General features: G+C 37.8%; 1 protein-coding gene across 3 annotated transcripts in view; it reads left to right on the top strand.

Annotated features, from left to right (window-relative positions):
• VAV3 (vav guanine nucleotide exchange factor 3) overlaps positions 1 to 19,079 on the top strand; it is a 389,640-nt gene that overhangs the window by 196,036 nt on the left and 174,525 nt on the right. For all 3 annotated transcript variants that reach the window (XM_007169495.2, XM_007169494.2, XM_007169496.3), the window contains exons 10-15: positions 2,635 to 2,730; positions 6,834 to 6,902; positions 8,554 to 8,640; positions 11,586 to 11,671; positions 13,191 to 13,323; positions 13,720 to 13,829. In XM_007169495.2, the coding sequence (XP_007169557.1) occupies positions 2,635 to 2,730; positions 6,834 to 6,902; positions 8,554 to 8,640; positions 11,586 to 11,671; positions 13,191 to 13,323; positions 13,720 to 13,829 (581 nt within the window). The remainder of the gene's footprint in view (positions 1 to 2,634; positions 2,731 to 6,833; positions 6,903 to 8,553; positions 8,641 to 11,585; positions 11,672 to 13,190; positions 13,324 to 13,719; positions 13,830 to 19,079) is intronic.

The raw sequence follows: 19,079 nt of genomic DNA, 5'->3' as shown, positions 1-19,079 counted from the left end.
CTGTTTAGCATATCTGGTCTGATTTAATAAAATAATTCCCACAAAGGGGAGCTATTGGTGAGAAAATTTGCACATCAACAGACTACCAAGTAACTGTACTAATTTTATAGCATGGATCCTTCTTTCTTACCTCTCATGATCCCTTGATGATGTGGATCTTATGGCTGGAGATGGTTTGAGTCACCACTAAGTGCCATCCTTACAGCCTTGTTAGCCTAAAGGGCCCCTGCTCCTCTTTGGAGATCAGAGCCTCATAAGTCTAGAACTGTAAGCCACCTTGACTCAAATTAAAACACAATGGGAAGATAAAAGTTAACAACTTACACTGTGACTTCCTAATAGAGCTACCATTAAGGCAGTTTTTTTAAAAATAAAGATATATAATTCTGGTTCAAGAGAGGAGTCAGAAAGTGGTCAATGAAACCTGCATTATATTCTTAGCATTATTTGCATGTTACTCTCCCTTCTTTCAGACTCACTGTCAAAATCCTGCCCAGTGAGCATACTCTAGAACTCAAGAGATATAGTTTCTGTAGTCACTGTAAGTCTTAGGGAAAGAGAGAACCTCAGACTGAGTTTGAAAGGCTCAGGGTGAGGTGATGCTGGTTGTGTTAACCGTGGGTCTGATTTGGAAGTATTTAACCAGATACTTACTCTAAGCCCTCAACAAATAGTCTTTGCTGGAACTGTGTTCTGCAAGTCCCAGCATGATGGAGGGAAAGCTGCCTTATACTTGGTTTCTCTCTGCCTCCTTCATGTCTTCTGTTTTGTGGTTATTTTTATTCTTGATGATTTTTGTCTTTTTTTTCACCCCTACTGTAGAACCAAGATAACATGGGGTGAAGGGTAATAGAGTCTCTTTACCTTGTTCTCTAAGCTGGCTCATCCCTATTACATTTTCTTTTCTTTTCACTTAGAATTGGAGTTGAGGCTAAGCACTGGACTGGATGTGTGGAAGAATCATTTCTACGCTTTATTTGCTTTCAATACTAATAAGCACTTTACACTTCAGTCTCGGCCCCCTAATTGTAGCTAATGCCAGCGCTGTTAGTTTCTTTACTTCCTGAGCTTATAACTTAGAACTTGAAATAATTTTTTCCCCAACAGTTTTACACTGACTTCCATAACATAACAAAGTAAATTTTAAATGTATAACATTTCTGTTCTTAACACTATGTTAAGATGGCATAACATAAGAAGTGTAAGATATAACCTCAATTTCCAAGGAACTTAAAGTGCAGCTGGGAAGATGAGACCCATTCATTACAATAATATTAACAGTTTGACCTCCTATTTGAGACCCATGATCCAGAACTCGCTACAATCTGTGGAAGCAAGAAATCATTTGAAATAGTTATCTGTCCAGTGAACCCCAGAAATTGACAAGATGTGAGCTAACATGTCAGGATGTGTCACCAGTTCTTGTTTGAAAGCTGTAGTCAAGCACTCATTAACTCAATATGGTCATTGGAGCTAATGGTGTTTGTTTCTATAGCTCCTGATAATATAATATATCCTTCCATGTGCTGGAAAAGCTAAGTGTGGGCAAAAGGGAAACTAAAGAGTATTTTCTTGAATACAACCCCTTCTGTGAACTGGAAAATTCCTTGGTCTTGGTTATGTTTGTCTGAGGATTTTGGACTTAGGTTGCTCAGAAATAAAAGATATCTTTATGACACCTTATTGTTTTTTTTGGATGATACCATGAATATTTGAGAAACAGTAAGATTAGAAAAGCAATTTGTTCAAGGTCACACAGACAAGAATTGCCAAACTTGATTTAAATTCAGGCTGTGACACTGCAAATTCAAAGTACTTTCCTCAAAGTCGTAGTTAATGTCAATAGAGTGAACCCGTCAATGCTATTTTTTGATAAACTTGTAAGAAAGGAGATTGTGAGATTAAAAAAATAAAATCTGAGGCTTTGAAAACTTTGAATCCTGTAGTGGGTTTATACTTTAGCAAATTTTGGGAGTCAATCATTCCATTTCATTCATTACAACAAATGTTTAGTCAGCAAATACTAGATTCTTAAGAGGTATAAAAGACATACTATATTGGGGAAGATATTATACATATACGACAATAATTAAGAGACCCACAAGGCACAGAGAGACAGCACAATTTTGATTGGGACTATTACTAACAGCCTAGAAGTATAGTTCTTCAAGAGAAGGATGAATTTTGCTGGGAACTAGTCCAAGCACATGGCAGTTGGAGAGAACCGAATGAACCAAGGCATGATGGTGGGGAGGGAACATAGTGGGTTTGATGAATGGGGCTTGTTCTTGATGCCTGGTCCACAGGCCTGCTTGGGGAGACTGGTGAAAGGTTAAGTGGTAAGTGGGCGGAAGATGCTGGAGGACCCCTAGAGAAAATAATTTTCATGTGTAAAATAGTTCTACATATTTATTCTTATTTAGAGTTGAAATGCTACAAGTTTTGTTTGTTTCTTTTGATTTTTAACTGACGATACTTCCTATTTTTAAGAAAGAAGGATTGTTAAGAAGGAAAATAGCAAAATATTTATTGTATAATAGCAGTTTTGCTTATGGCGTTTGCATCTTTTAATGTTTGTATTATGATTCCTTTTGCTAAAACTAAAAAAATTCAATTTAAATAAAATTTCTTTAGGAATGTTCTAAAAGAGCAAATAATGGGAAATTTACTCTTCGAGATTTGCTTGTGGTTCCTATGCAGCGTGTTTTAAAGTATCACCTTCTCCTTCAGGTATGTAATTTAAAACTGTTTGTTTATTTGTTCATTTATTAATTCAACACAATATTAATGAAGCATCAACTATGCTGCAGAAACTTTATGTTTGGAGCCCTGTCCCCTTACAGTTTTCAATTATGAGGATAGCTAAGTGGGAAGTAACAGAACAGCTGGAAATTTTTTCTTCCTTTTAAGCAAAGATAATTCTGTATCTTTCACAAAGTCACATTTTGTGTTCTTCAAACAGAACTGGCTCCAAAAAAATTAAAAAGTTTAAAAACAAGGCAAAACAAATATAAATATCCCTTCAACCAAGTCTTCTGTCGTTAGCAGTAATCATTTATTAGAATCTCAGTGTTGCAATACACTTGAATTTTGACAGGTTAATTGTGTTAGAATTTGTGCCTTATAACCATAAACGAAAGAGAATTGTGTCACACTCTGTGTTGCTTTCTGCTATACTAAATTATAATAAGACTACATTTATTTTGAAGTGATTCTTGTTATAACCCCAAAGCTTATGGTTTCCACGGTTAGTCTTCTAATGAGGGTGGAGAGTCTTATAAATTTAATTTGATAGCTGTACCGGGAGACTCATTAGTTCTGCTCCAAAGAAATGTCTTACTGTATTAGTCTATCAGCTTTGCTGATGCTTGTGAAATGTCATTTTAAAAAGATCTACTACCTGTATGTGAAATATAATTCTGAGTTTGCTGTGCTTTATACATCTTGTATATTAAATTTCTTGAACTGTAACTGCAAAATTATTAGTCATTTCTATTTTCTACTGAGAAATCAGAAAAATTCAAACCCTGATTATTCCTTACAAATGTGTTAAAACATTTATGAGACCTAAACTCAAAGCAACTTAATCAAATTGCATTTTATGAAAAAATAATAAGGAAGACTTAGGCAGTCAGTTTCTGAGACGTCATGAAACTAAAAACATGTCCAAAAGAAGATAATAATTTATCTTGTAACTTTAGTATAGTCAAATATTGATTGAAGAATTTAAAAGGTGCAGTTTTCAAGAAATATCTATTTTCTTCATTACTCAGCCATAAAAAGAAATGAAATTGAGTTATTTGTAGTGAGGTGGATGGAACTAGAGTCTGTCATACAGAGTGAAGTAAGAAAGAGAAAAACAAATACCGTATGCTAACACATATATATGGAATCTAAAAAAAAAAAAAATGGTTCTGATGAACCTAGGGGCAGGACAGGAATAAAGACGCAGACGTAGAGAATGGACTTGACGACACGGCAAGGGGGAAGGGTAAGCTGGGACGAAGTGAGAGAGTGGCTTGGACATATATACATTACCAAATGTAAAATAGATAGCTAGTAGGAAGCAGCTGCATCGCACAGGGAGATCAGCTCGGTGCTTCGTGACCACCTAGAGGGGTGGGATAGGGAGGGTGGGAGGGAGACGCAAGAGAGAGGGGATATGGGGATATATGTATACATATAGCTGATTCACTTTGTTATACAGCAGAAACTAACACAACATTGTAAAGCAATTATACTCCAATAAAGATGTTAAAAAAAAAAGATTTTAAGCAGACTTATAAAAGTATAAAATATGACCAGACCTTTTGGAAAGTCAGTGAACTTTTTCCGCTCATTTCTCTTGGGTTGTTTGATATTTTAAATTTCAAAAGTATATTTAGTTCCATGATGATTTTTTAAAATAGGAGAAGTTTTATCTGGGATACCACACTTAGATAAAAATTCTAGAAACGTTTTTCCATTTCAAAATAGTGTAGAGTAGAATTAATTTGTCTACTGTTTAGAAATGTGTTAAATAAATGTGGTATGAATTTGAATATTTTCCACTTACTACTGTATTTTAGTGGGTAAATCATTTTTGAAATGCCTTATGATTTGAAATCACGGATTTATAAAATTAAAATATTTTATAGTGGGGGGTTTGAAACTTTGAGAGTACTTTACTGTTATTATTTAATAGAGGAAAAGTAAAAATAGAAACAAAAGAGTATCACTCTGACAAGTTTATTATACTTAACAGATTTGATATCTGTAGGTTCTGTTTACACCTAGAAACACTACTGGTATTGAATTCAGCAAAGTTTTTTTTTTTTAATTGATTTATTTTAGGCTGCATTGGGTCTTCCTTGTTGCACGCAGGCTTTCTCTAGTTGCGGCTAGCGGGGGCTACTCTTCATTGCAGTGTGCAGACTTCTCATTGCAGTGGCCTCTCTTGTTGCAGAGCATGGGCTCTAGGCACTCGGGCTTCAGTAGTTGTGGCACTCAGGCTTCAGTAGTTGTGGCTCATGGGCTCTAGAGTGCAGGCTCAGTAGTTGTGGCGCACGGGCTTAGTTGCTCCTTGGCATGTGGGATCTTCCCGGACCAGGGCTCAAACCTGTGTCCCCTGCATTGGCAGGTGGATTCTTAACCACTGCGCCACCAGGGAAGCCCCTCAGCAAAGATTTTTGAATGGATCCCATGAGCTGCATACAGTGTGAGTCTCTCAACAATGTAAAACAGCCCCCCTCACACTGATAAAGTTCACTGTTTTATTGGGGAAAATGAAATGTAATCTGCCAAGTACAATACGATGTGATAAGTATGCAGAAGGTACAGAGGTGGTACAAATAAAGGCTTAGTTAATTATGGCTTGAGAAGAGGCTTCTGTCGTAGAAAGCTTCACAGAGGAGTGTTTCTTGAGTTGGGCTTTGAAGGAAGAATGACGGTTTGACAGGTGGGTCAGAGAGCAAGGGCCTTCTAGGAGAGAAAACATCATGCCTAATGGGATCAGATATTAGAACGTATTTTGAGAATTGCAATTAACTTAGTAGAAGTAGGGCATAGGTTGTTTGAGAGGAAGTGGAGAGAGAAGTCGGGAGAGGTTTGCAGAATTCAGATCATGAAGCATCTACGAGGTATGTGTGACAACCTGAAGCTTTTGTGAGCCTCCCAGAAGTCTTAAGTAACAGGATCTGATTTACATTTAGAGATGTAACTCTGATGTCAATCGAGGGACTAGATTGTAGCAAGGAAAGACTGCAAGTCAGAAGATGAATCAGAAGCCTATTACAACCACCCATTTGAAAGAGAGCAGGGACTTGAACCGAGGTAGTGCCAGTGGAGGAGGCTTCAAGGAGAAGGGTCAAAGTTAACACAGACAGAACATAGTGAGAGAGAGGGAGGAGTCAGGGGCACCTTTGAGGTTTTGGCTTAAGTGATGGAGGTGCCGTCATTCAGTAAAACATAAACAGGAGCAAGAGTAGGGGTGCAGGTGAAGGTGCGTGAAGTTTGGACATGCTGGATTTCAGGGGCTTGCGAGAAACCCAGGTAGAACGATTTAATAGGACATATGAGTCTGGGACTCAGGCGTGAATTCTGGGTTGAGCACATTCATTTGAGGGTGACTGTCACATTAGGTGACAGACGATGTTACGGCAATGGTTGTGATAGAATTCACAGAGTATGTAACGTAAGGATAACAGAAGACTAAGGTGAAAATCTAGGGAATAATAACTCATTTTAAGGTGCAAAGAAAGAAGAAAGTATGAAAGACAAATGAATAGGCAACATTTAAGATGAACTAACAAATAAAAATAACAGCAACAAACAGAAGAGCCTGACGTCCCTGAGGCCAAAGGAGAGATGGAGTTGTCAGAATCAAAAGCCATAGAGAAGCCAAGTTTGATAACAAGTATCAGTTCGGGGACTTCCCTGGTGGTCCAGTGGGTAAGACTCCACACTTCCAATTCAGGGGGCACGGGTTCGATCCCTGGTTGGGGAACTAAGATTCCACATGCCATGCGGCGCAGCCAAAAAAGAAAAAAGTATCAGCTCAGTTGTCAAGGAGGGGAATCTTTCTTAACATCTGGCAAGAGCGTCAGTGTGATGGTGGGGGATAGAATTCACGTTCAACTTTGAAAGGAAAACCTTTCTGACCATTGTCTCATGTCCTTTTGATATCTATTTGGTCTTCTTACAGTTTGAAATTTTTGATGAAAACAGAGCCTAGTTAAATCAGATTTATCACATTATGGTGAGAATAATGATAAAAATGGTTTATTTGTAAAATGTTTTCATATGTGTTGGTTTTAATTTGATGAAAATAGTACTAAAATATATCTTCCAAATAGGAGCTGGTCAAACATACCACTGATCCTGTGGAGAAGGCAAATTTGAAACTGGCTCTTGATGCAATGAAGGTTAGACTAATACATCATTAACTTGTTTGTATTTCTAATTCTTGCCTAAAAACAATAGAATATAAACTGTTAATACATATGTATGATATGCTAATAGCTATTATTATAAGTATTTGCATAGGTTTGTTTTTAGAGGGGAGAGCTGGATATTTTTAACTGAAATCAATATCCTTGCATGGATTTAACTGTTGGACAAAAACGTAAAACCAAGGGGTATATTAAAATAACTTTCATTGTTTATGAAAGTATGACAATTTCCATAACTACCAGGAATGATTTAATAGAATGGTTTTGTTTCACATTCTTTTGATGGTTACTAGTAGAAACCTATTGGCTTGTGCAAGCAGCAGTTTAGCTGATGACTTCAGAACACTGGTGTGACTTATTTTTCTCAAGTGAGGATGTCAGCCAGGTTTACCTTTTTGGATGCTGTGCACCAGTACAAGTGATCAGTCTGGGTTTCTGTTTCAGGTAAATCTGAAAGTCAAGAGCTAGAAGTAGATGAAGGCAGGCTTTTTGAACATATTGGGGAATCTGTAAAACCCCAATTTCCACACTATGCTGGACTTTGACTTTGAAAGAAATAATATTTGTCCCTAGCTTAAAACATACACAAATATTTGTTGTCAAAACAAAATGCCAATGTGACTCTGCCCAGAGCAGTGCATAATTACTTCTCTGTGTCCTTGGGCCAGTTTCAGTGTTAACTCTGTGTTTAGCTGACTTTTAGTACCCTGTCAGGAAACAGCCCATCATTATTTATTATTATAAAAAAAAAAATCATATCAAGTTTCCAATTTTTTAAAGAAATCGTTTATAGATATATCCTCTGAAAAGTCGGGCTTTCATTTAGAACAAAGTTAGGAACTGCTTTTGTCTGAGTTCTGTTCCTGCTGTTGCAGATAAATATAAGAGGGCAGGGAAAAAAGAAAAAGAACCCAGAAAACAGGAAAAATCTGGAGCACATATAATAAAAATAGCTAGTTACAGTATGGAAAGATTAGCTAATGTTTCCTCAAATTTGAGAAAAGACATTTTAAAATAGGTGAAGGCACATGGAGAAACAGGGCCAGCATTGTTTGTGCTCTGTAGTTCACTTTCATGCTCCCTGGTTTCTCTCCTCTCCTTCACTTCCTTTTATTAACTCTTTGAAATTGACCTGGCTTCCCTGACTGAACCCTCTCAGGAACTAAGATGCTGGCTGGATGCAGACAACAGCCCTGCTAGATTCATTGTCTAACTTTTAGTTACTTTTTTCTCCCGGCTAATCCTTCATGATTGGCCTTAATTCTAACCCAAGTTCAAGTGTGATTCTCTCAAGGTCAGCGTTTGGAATTTACAGGCTCCCGACCTGGTTTCCTTTTTGTTGTTCTGCATGGCAGCATGCTTTGTTTGTTTCTGTGTTTGATCCTTACTCTTCTCAGGGATGTGGTAAATGACAAGCCTTCAGTCTTCCCAGCTGTACTCCAGACAGTTTTAAATTACTTTTGAGATGCAGCTTCGGTTAACATTCATTTTATTGTCATTGAAAAGTTATAGTGGTAACTTTCTACCATTAATGAAATTAATGATGTGTTTTCTTTCAAACAGTGCTCATCTCTTGTCTAATCTTATCGCGCCTTCTTTTTCTCCCCTTCTCTTTATTCTTTAGGACTTGGCACAGTATGTGAATGAAGTGAAAAGAGATAATGAGACCCTTCGTGAAATTAAACAGTTTCAGCTATCTATAGAAAATTTGGTATGTAATTATCATTCCATCCTGCTTCCCTAACCCACAAATGGGGGGACGTTCTAGCAGTTGTTTTTGAAGAAAAGATAGTTTACCTTCAAGTTTCTGTTGTTCTAGGTTTTTTCCGACTTCTGTGTGGCAGCGTCCACGGGGATGAACGTTCAGTGGCACCTGTGAGACATCATTGTCTGGGGACTTTGTGCCATTGCTTGTCCCTGTCACTTTAATCGCACTGTGATGCCTCTCCCCGCAGCTGTCCCAATTCTAAACATTGGAGTCCATTTTTTTTTTTTCTTTCCCTTCCCTCACCCCCATACGTAACCATGGTGGAGTCCCCGTTAATTTATTCATTTTATGTATATTTACCGGGTGACTGCTGTGTGCCAGACGTTTTGCTTGGGGCCGGGGCTGTAACTATGAACAACATGGTCTCATGGTTGAGGAGACAGTAAAAAAGAGCATCTAAAAATGCTCTCTCTATTGAGATGAATGCTGTGAACGGGTTGCTGCAACAGAGGATAGTGAGGGGAGCCCTAGTTTAGATAAGGTGCTCAGAAAAAGTCCTTCTGAGACATTTGTCTCCTGAGCCTGAAGGATGAGAAGAGGCCAGTGGCACAAAGGTCTGCAGAGAGAAGATTCCCGGCAGAAGCCATGGCAAGTGAGATGCCCTGAAATGGGCAAGAGCCAGGGCTGTTCAAGGAGCGGCAAGGCAAGAGAGGCTGGAAATTGAGAGTGAAAGGAAGAAGCGTGGGCTCTGAAGTGGGGGAGTCGGGGCAGGAGAACTACACACCACAGCCTTGGAGGGCAAGGCGCTGAGTTGGGATTTTATAGTGATTGCAGTAGGAAGCTAGTGAACGGTTCTTACCGGAGGGTTTCACAGTCTGATTTAAGTGTCCCGAAAACCCTTTCATCAGGCAGACCAGTCAGCAAATCATTGAGGTCCTTTCAAGAGAGATGGTAGAGGCCTGGGTAAAGCTGTGGGGAGAGAAAACAGATAAATGAACGGATTTAAGATGCTTTTCTTGGTAGAGCAATTTTATTGCTTCTTTCTCTGAAACATCTTTGGTCTGTCTTTCCACACATACAGCTCCTTCCCCTTTTCAGGACCTCATCTGCCACCTTTCCAATCACAGTAGCCTCTGGTTACCTCTTCACATAGTTGCATTTTTATAGTTCTGCCTTTGATTATAATATTGTCAAAGCCTAGAGTATCTTTTTTCATTATTTCCTATCAAATTTCTTCAAGGTCCAATTTAAAAAAAATTCTTTCCCTAATCTGAAAGAATCCCTAATTCTTTCTCTTTGTAATTCCATAGCACATTGCCTGGACAGCTGTTTTTTTTTATTGTGGTAAAATATATATAAAACATTAAATTTGCCATTTTTAAGTGTACAGTTTTGTGACGTTAGATACATTCATATTATTGTGCAGCTGTCACCACCGTCCATCTCCAGAACTCTTTTCATCTTGCAAGACTGAAGGTCTCCACCTATTAAACACTAGCTCTTCATTCCCCCTTCCTCCCAGCCCCTGGCAACCCCGTTCTACTTTCTGTCTTTATGAATTATTGGATATCAACACTTACTACATTTTTGTTTGCAAATATTTTCTACCATTCTGTGGGTTGCCTTTTCACTCTGTTAATAGTGTTATTTGTGCAAAATTTTAAATTTTGATGAAGTCCACCTTATCGATCTTTTCTTTTGTTGCCGGCGCTTTTGGTGTCCTATCTAAAAAATCATTACTAAATCCAATGTCATAAACCTTTTCCCCTATGTTTTCTTCTAAAAGTTTTGTATTTTTAACTCTTTGATCCATTTTGAGTTAATTTTTGGAAACAGTATAAGGTAAGGGTCCAACTTCATTCTTCTGCCTGTGCATATCCAGTCTCCCCAGCACCATTTGTTGAAAAGCCTCTCCTATCCCCCACTGAACTGGTCTTGGCACTCTTGTCAAAAATCATTTGACCATATACGTGAAGGCTTATTTCTGGATGTTCTGTTGTATTACATTGGTTTAGGAGTCTGTGTTTATGCCAGTTCTACACTGTTTGGATTACCATAGTTTTGTAATAAGTTTTGAAATCAGGAAGTGTGAGATCCCAGCTTTGTTCTTTTTTATGATCGTTTTACCTATTAAGGGTCCCTTGCGATTCCATATGGGTTTTAGGATGGAGTTTTCTGTTTCTGAAGAAAATACAGATAGGAAACATTTATTTTTATACTTTCTTGTAGTACAGTTAATTAATTACATATCTTTTTTTATTAGAATGTAATCTCATAGATGGTAGTGATATTTTCAGTCAATTCTTTTTCCTTTAGCACCTTGTAGAGAAGGTGTTCATAAATACTTAAAACTTTTTATTTTCTGCCTCTGGGGAAATGGCTCATTATTTTTAATCATCAAGTCAGACATTTTCATACTTAAGATCTTAGCTCAGGGAAGCCATCCTTGACTCCCTAGACCAAATTAGGTCCCCCAGATACGCATGCTTCCTCTGCTCTTCCATCATGGCAATCCCATGTTTGTAATTACATTCTTCTGTGAATATTTGTTCCCCCACTAAGCAGCATGTCTCATGAGGGCAGGGTCTATGTCATTTTGTCCTGTACCCAGTGGCTAGCACACAGTAGATGCTCAGTAAATATTAGTTGTTGTAACTTCCTTGTGATTTGCATTTTTCCACTTAATTCTCTCTTTTGGTAGCTAACTTCTCCATTAGAGTTGTAAGTAAAATCAATTAATGTCTTCAGTACGCCTCCTGGGATGACCAAGGACAGGCTATTTTTGAAAGTGTATCATACAGACCTGAGCTTTTTAGAATAAGTGTGTTAAAAGGTAAAATGATAAAAGTTGTTATAAGAGAGTTGTGCCTAGCAAATATCCTCACTAATGTTAATTTCTGTTTTTATGTGATTATGAAAAACTGAGACATGCACATTTTCTATTTTAGAACCAACCAGTTTTGCTTTTTGGACGACCTCAGGGAGATGGTGAAATTCGAATAACCACTCTAGACAAGCATACGAAACAAGAAAGGTGAGAAGGATCAGTACTTATTTTCAGAATAAGTTATTAGGACCAGGAGATTGTGAAAATCTTAAAAACAGTTCCTCCAGGACAAAGGAGTGAAATAAAGGAATAAAAATAAGGGGTCAGATCAATCTGTGGTTTTTAAATTTCTCATATAGATATGTTAGGTATTCCCCTCTTTGTTCTGGTATCTGTTGATTTGCCTAAGTTTGAGTTCTTAAGAAGGAATAGACAAATATAGAATGTCAGCTAGAGTTAAAAAAGTACACATTAAAATGAGAGTAGCAATAAAGCAATAATAGACAACTACTATAAAAACACAGTTGTTTAATTTAATTTTATTTTTTGGTATGCATTTTTAAAGAACTAAAAACAATACAACATGTCCTAAGCAGGAAGTCCAAGTGAGGGCCATTTAGTGAGATTTTCTCGAGGGAAATTTTTAAGTGCAGTCCTTAAAGATTAGTTGAGCTAATTATGTGGTAGTTAAGCAGATTTATTTAGTTGAAATGGCCATTTTCTGGAAACTTTGGAAACTAGAAAGTCAACCAGTAGGGGGCAGCATCAGCTCTTGCTTCCACCTTGATACCCAGGCTCTAAAGGTAGCTCCCAGGAGACACACATCCTTTTAGCCTCTCCCGGAAAATAGGCTTTGAAAGTGATGCAAGTAATAGAGCTACATGAATGTCTCATTATTATTGTTTTAAAAAAATGTATGCGTGTTAATCACTGACTGAGAGTTTTCAAAAACATACAAATATTGGTATTGGATGATAGGATTATAAGGTTTGTTTTCTCCCCCAATTACATTGCTTTTAGTAAGATAGAAGAGAAATATCAACATGTAAATTTAACCATAATTTCTCTAGCTTACACTTGGGTCATGTACCACTCAATTTGTGTTTTAGGTTGTCCATTAAGTCACAAGGAGCAACATACAGGGTAAAAGCGTAGGTTCCACAAGTAGACCCAAGAGTGAATCCTGCTGTGCACCCACTGGCAGTGCAACCCTGAGAAAATTATCTAACTTCTCTGAGCCTCAGCTTCCTCCCCAGTAAAATGAAGATGATAATAATACGTACCTCAGGAGGTGGTCCTGGGGATTTAAATTGATCATCTTTGTGGAAGGGGTGAACGCTTCTCAAGACAATCTGGCTGACTCCTAGTGACATCAGCAGAAGTTAACTGCTATTGTTGTCATTAATATTATTCCATAAATGTTTAGCTTTTAAACTGGAAGAAAGAAAGTACTAGCTCACGAACAACACTTTATGGCTTAATTGTTCCTGACGGTAACTCTGCAGTGTGCATATTGTTCTCATAATTTTGCCTATTTTTTAACTGTGGAAACTGAGGCACAGCAGGGTGATTCATTTAGCAAAGGGCAGTGCCAGGACACACAGTTCATTCTTTCAATGTGCACACTGCCTTTGTCTTTAACTCACAGGATCAATTAAATTTTACCTGGGAAGAATTAACACACATGCTTCCAAACCTTTTAAATAAATCTCTCTCTCTCTCTCAGGCATATCTTCTTATTTGATTTGGCAGTGATTGTATGTAAAAGGAAAGGTGATAACTATGAAATGAAGGAAATAATAGATCTTCAGCAGTACAAAATAGCCAACAATCCTACAACTGATAAAGAAAATAAAAAGGTAAATTCTTGGAAATGAATAACTGTAATTTACTCATAACTTTGACTATTCAAGGGAAGTATGCTAATACATTAATGTGAGAGGCCGCTTATCCATCCAGGTGTTTTTGTTTCTAGAGATTAATTAGAAGCAAGCCTCTGTGAGAAATAATTGGACAGTGCCACAGGTGATAATGATCATCTCTAATGCCCTAATGATCAAGGCAGCAAAATGCACTTGGCATAGCAATTGTTCTAGATATGAAGTTGACTACAGTAATCTTGATTGTTCACAGTTTGTCTGATGATAATGTTACGGGTGGTTTGTGGATGATTATGGTGGTGTGTTAGTGAATTTGGAAACATGATGTTATTAATGAATGATACGTATTAACCTGTGGAATATTAATTTTAACAGTGGTCTTATGGCTTCTACCTCATCCATATCCAAGGACAAAATGGGTTAGAATTTTATTGCAAAACAAAAGATTTAAAGAAAAAGTGGCTGGAACAGTTTGAAATGGCTTTGTGAGTATTTCTACTTTTAAAAGTGCTTTTTTCTACTGCATAAGTTTCTTATGAACAATGAACTACCAATAAATATACCCTAATGTTTGTAGCTTGTGTACAGAGGCTGTGAAAACACTTGCTCTGAGTGTGAGTGCTGTGCTAGGAGGCTGTCAGCTTGATAACTTCGGTCTCCTGGGAGAGATGTTCTGGTGAATTTCTTCAAGAAAAAGAAAGAGGGAGCTCTAACCTTCTGTTTGACTTTATTCTCATGGGCATATTTTAATTCTTTAGCTTTTAGCAGCCCCCGAAAATATTAATTATTCTAATGATAAACTTTTAATGTAATTGCCATGTTTTATATATAGCTTTAAATTAAGTAGAAATACTCCCAAACACATACACACACGTACATACACACATGCAAATATCTTATTTTTTAATAGAAAGATTGATTTGTTCCTCCTGTTTGTTTTTAACTCATTTATTGTTTGAATTCTGGGTAAATTGCTTGACGTATTCAATGAATGCTTTCAGGGCTCGACTTCTCTCAGTGTTTTGTCCTTTTATTAAAGTGGAAACTCAACAAAGAGGTGGGAAATAAATCAGACATGTTTAAAGAGGAATGCATACAGAGATGTGATTACACAAGGACGTGTCATTATAGGAGTTTCTTTTGAGTTTTGAGGTTCACGGATTAAAAAGTGTATAATGACCCTTGTTATGGAAACATATCGGTCACCCTGAAATTGAAACTGTTAGCAAAAGGTGAAATTAAGAAAAAACACTTCTGTGATTTGCTTCATTTGTATTCTAGCATTATTTACCTTTTGCAGACAAATTCTATCAGATTTTTTGTTTGTGTTCTCCTTTGCTTTGTTTTTGGAAATGCTCATGTTAATATAAAATGGAAATAGGATTAGAATATTTTATTGTAGTTCTGAGGGCAGAAAAATAGGGATTTTCCTTAGATTATTTTCTCTAACATTTTGAGACATAAGATTGTGCAGCTAAAATAGTTCTAAGCTTATAGACAATTCTGGGTTCAGCAATAACCCCTGCCATGGGCTGGCTGCATAGTCTTAGCCAACTTGTTTAACCTCTCAGAGCCTCAGTTTCCTCCTCTAAAATAGGGATAATGATATTTTGAATTCCAGATGTATGTGTCAAGCAGAATGGTGGCCAGATAGTACAACAGCAATGATATGGTATTGAATTGTAAGCGGTATCTGTTGTTATCACTATTATTAATATTGTTTTGTATTTAGGATCCTAATATACCTATAGGGACTTATAAATTCAGAGGACATCTTCCAGTATACCATTGTAGTTTTTAAAATTTATTGTTATTGATTGTAATAATTAAAAGACCTTAGTAGTTGTATGCATCAATAAAATGGCTATTCTACAGGGACCTTTTTGGTTTGGGTCACAAGTGATGAAGTTGGTGACCTCCGCCCAGTCTCTGATGAATTGTGGGCTACATCACAAACCTAGTGTGCTGTTCTAGTGAGGTTTCAAGTGATAGGCAATATTTGGACTTGAGCAGTTGGGATTGGAGTGACAGGATGCTGGGGTTGCTGATAATATGCAAAGGCAGAGCTGACCTCACACCTTTGCTCTTGTGGGAAGGATGCTAGGCTGGTATTTTCTTATGGGTTCTGTTCATATGATCCTTACATGAGTGAAGGAACTTCTGCAGAGGAGGGAAGTTAAATTTGTTGTCCAGAGTAGGCGGGCTCCTTGGACTGTATTGATAGACGCATCACTTAATATTTTGTTCACTTGCCATAAATCAGACAGCTAAACTCTGGATGCAAGAGACTCAACAAAATGGATGCTTATCTCTCTTTTTCATGGAAGAGAATCTGGGGTAGGTAGACAAGGGGTGGGTTGGGCTCTCCGGGGTATTGCCAGGAACCCAGGCGCAGATCTTCCTGCTCTGCCGTTGTCAGCATGGCTTCTGTCCTCAAGGTTGGTCACCTGTTGTCCAAGATAGCTGCTGGAGCTCTAGCTATATAATCTACATTCTAGGCAGCAGAAGGTGATCCTCATTTTTAAGGATTCTTTGCAGAAGTGCTACAAACTTCTGTTACACAACACTGACCAGAATTTAGTCATGTGGTCACACCTGACAAGGGAGCCGAGAAATGCCATCTTCATTCTGGGCAGGATTATGCTTGGCTACGAATCAAGGTTCTCCTATTACGGAAGAAAGGAGAAATGGGTAGCTGTACGCAACTATCAGTCGCTGCCTTACAGGTATATACGTAAGGGAAGAATATGGGTAGCTTTAAATTGTTCCATCACAGAAAAGATGGCTGTACCACACACAGGGAAACTGGGTGGGGTTCTTCATCTTTAAGCCTTCTCCAAGCACCTCAACAATGTAATTAAACATCCATTAAACTCTGTTTGTATTTTAGAGTTCCACTGACTTGCCCATGAAGATGGTGAGAAGGTGGAAGTACCTTTTTTTGAGAATTGCTCAAAGTCAAAAGTTGAGGGCTTCTTTAAGCAGGAATTATGCCATGTATGGCATGTAAATTAAAATTAGGCAAAATAAAAATAGGATTTTATTCGAGCATCAGAATATCCCATTATTTTATTTCCTCCTTTCTCTTTTGAAGCTTGTTATGCAGGAAAGTCCTGCTTCCAGCTTTGTAAGACAGGTCTTGCTTGTCTTGTGCTCAGGAAAGTAGAATAATCTAAGTAAGTCCTGAAGCTTAAGACTTTGCCTATGGCTCAAATGTTGCTATTTTATCCATTATCTAAAGTTCTAGTACTCTTAGTCTATAAGCCATGGAGAAAAAGAAAACTGAGAAATCCTGCAGCATTCATGACAATACATGATAAACAGTAGGCCTTGTGTCTCGCCACAGACCAGCTTCTTCCAGTCTCTTTGGCATTAACAGGGGCCCTGTAAGTCCCCCTAGAGCATTCTGGAGTGTTGCTTTAAGGACCTTTGAAAAGGAAAGGGAGGCATTGGTGGGAGGGGGGCAGGAAATCAAGGGAGGTGATATTTTAAGACTGATGAAATGCTTGCCAGTTCTATTTACAGAAGATGGCAATTCTGCTGTTTATAGGATGGTTGGATCATTTTTATTTTAAAAAATTTGCAAATCACCTTTAAGGAGTTTAAAATACTGCTCTTAATTTAGACTATTATAATGGACCATAGAAAAGCATGAATACCAATAAACAGTAAGTATCCGGTAAACTCAAATCTCCCCAGAGGTGACCTAAATCTCAGCCTCTGTCCTTCCCAAGCACACCCCAATCCCCACTCAGTAGCCCTATTCTCTGACCTTCTTTGGCCATAGCCACTTCCAACATTATGTGCCACATAAACTTGGCAAACCTCTGGAAGAAAGGCTTCACAGAGAGAAAAGCAGCAGTGACCCACTTGGATAGGGGAGGAAGAAGGATGTCTTCTTTTCTTTTTTCCCTGTGAGAAGAAGTGGTAGCAGGACTGATTGCTCTTGAGGTTGTTTGAACAGTTTTTGAGCCAAATAATGTTCAAGAGCTCTAGTTCTGGGGATCCCACTCTAAAAAATATATTTAGATCTTTAAAAGCCTGATTGATACACATTATTTATTCTTATTTATTTTCAAAAGGGCTTTTTGTCACTGTTTCCCACAATTCCATTTAGTTATCTGTGAAATAGGATGGCAAATGTTATTTTATTAGCTTAGGCTAGTTTTCATAATGATGTTGGAAAGTGTGGACGTGAACATTGCCCATAGCAATGTTCAAAATATTGTTAGGAAGCTATGGATGTGTTTCCCCCAAATCCCTTAAATCAAGTGTTTTTAATGTTTTCTCCTGTTAGATTTAAATTGATAAACATGTCATACCCATTTTATAGCTCAGGAAACTAGCAATGGCAGGAGTATTTCAGCACATTTGTACAAGTTCAGTGCTATGTCATTTACAATAGAGTTCAGGATCTTAGTTCACAGCAATTTTTTAACCGGGAAGGTGCTAAAATAAGCACCTGGACTCAAATCCTGTTATCTAAAACTGGAATCAGGTTTCTTCTTTTTTTTTTTTCTTTTTTTCACGGTGAGTAGGACCTGGAGGATCAGTGTCCTTAACTTTTCTAGAAACAAGTCAGAGTTGGGTAAAATAAAGAAATTGAGTAATAGAATAATAAGACTTTTAAAAGGAAAAGTTAGAGAAAGCAAAAGTAGAACAGGGGCAAAACAGCATTGCGTATGGTAGCAAGTGGCAGGTTCTGAACCAGCCTCTGTAGTATTTATTGAAGGGAACTGAAAGGCCCTTTTGCCTGGAATTTCTTCTGACTGACTTGACCCAATTCTTGAAATTCTAACAATTTATATTTACTCCCTTGAATAAAGAAAGCCCCCTTGGAGATGCATATACCATTATTACCACACTAAGATTCCTTCACTGTGTGCCACATGCCAGGTCACCTAAGGAAAAATAGCATAGAGACCATTAACGTCTGCTAAAATACGAGCCCAGGATATATATCTGTTAGGTGCTAAGACTCGTGGGAGTGGGGAGAAGAGAAGGAAAAGGGGGTATGGAGATTCTAGAGCTGGGGAGGGGCTCTGGGACCAGGCTACCTTGTCATCTGGAAGGGCAGCCCCTGAGCTTCGCTTCCTAGGATGAACCCCTGAAAAGGAGCGCCCTCCAAGTGGGGTGAGGCAGGGGCAGGAATGCAGCCATGAACCTCCACAAATCACGTTTAATCTGAGCCACAGTGTATCTTTCTAATTTATTCCCCATTTACTTCCAGAAGGAATTTGCGGTCACTCACCATAAAAAGCACACATGCCGCAGAATTAAAAAGAAAAATTTAAATAATCAGGGGTCAAACAGAACAATGTTTCAAAGCATTCTCCGCAGACTCAGGCTCCACTAGATAAGAACGTTTTCTTGAAATTCGCCTCCTGGAGTTTGAATATGAAAGCAATGACTATGTTTTTCACATTTTAAATATAAAGTTATATTTTATCCAATATAACTTGTTTTAATCTAAAGGTATTGCTCAGAGATTCTGAATACCGGAGGGGTAATTATCAGAGGAAATTGCATTTATTCTCCCAGTATTTACTAAGCACTTGCTTTGTTGCCAGACACTATTGGAAGCCCTGGCCATATAGCACTGAAGGAGCTATTGCAATTGAATTTAATTACTGTAGCTTCTAAATATAATAGCATTCAGTTAATATATAGTGGATTGTATTTCAAGACTGAACTCTTGATATTTCTATCCAAATAGTCTCTTCCTCCCAATCCCA

Source organism: Balaenoptera acutorostrata, chromosome 1 (genome assembly GCF_949987535.1).
Source record: "Balaenoptera acutorostrata chromosome 1, mBalAcu1.1, whole genome shotgun sequence".
Taxonomy (NCBI): domain Eukaryota; kingdom Metazoa; phylum Chordata; class Mammalia; order Artiodactyla; family Balaenopteridae; genus Balaenoptera; species Balaenoptera acutorostrata.
Note: the sequence above shows the minus strand (reverse complement) of the source record. Positions and strands in the feature narration are given on the sequence as shown.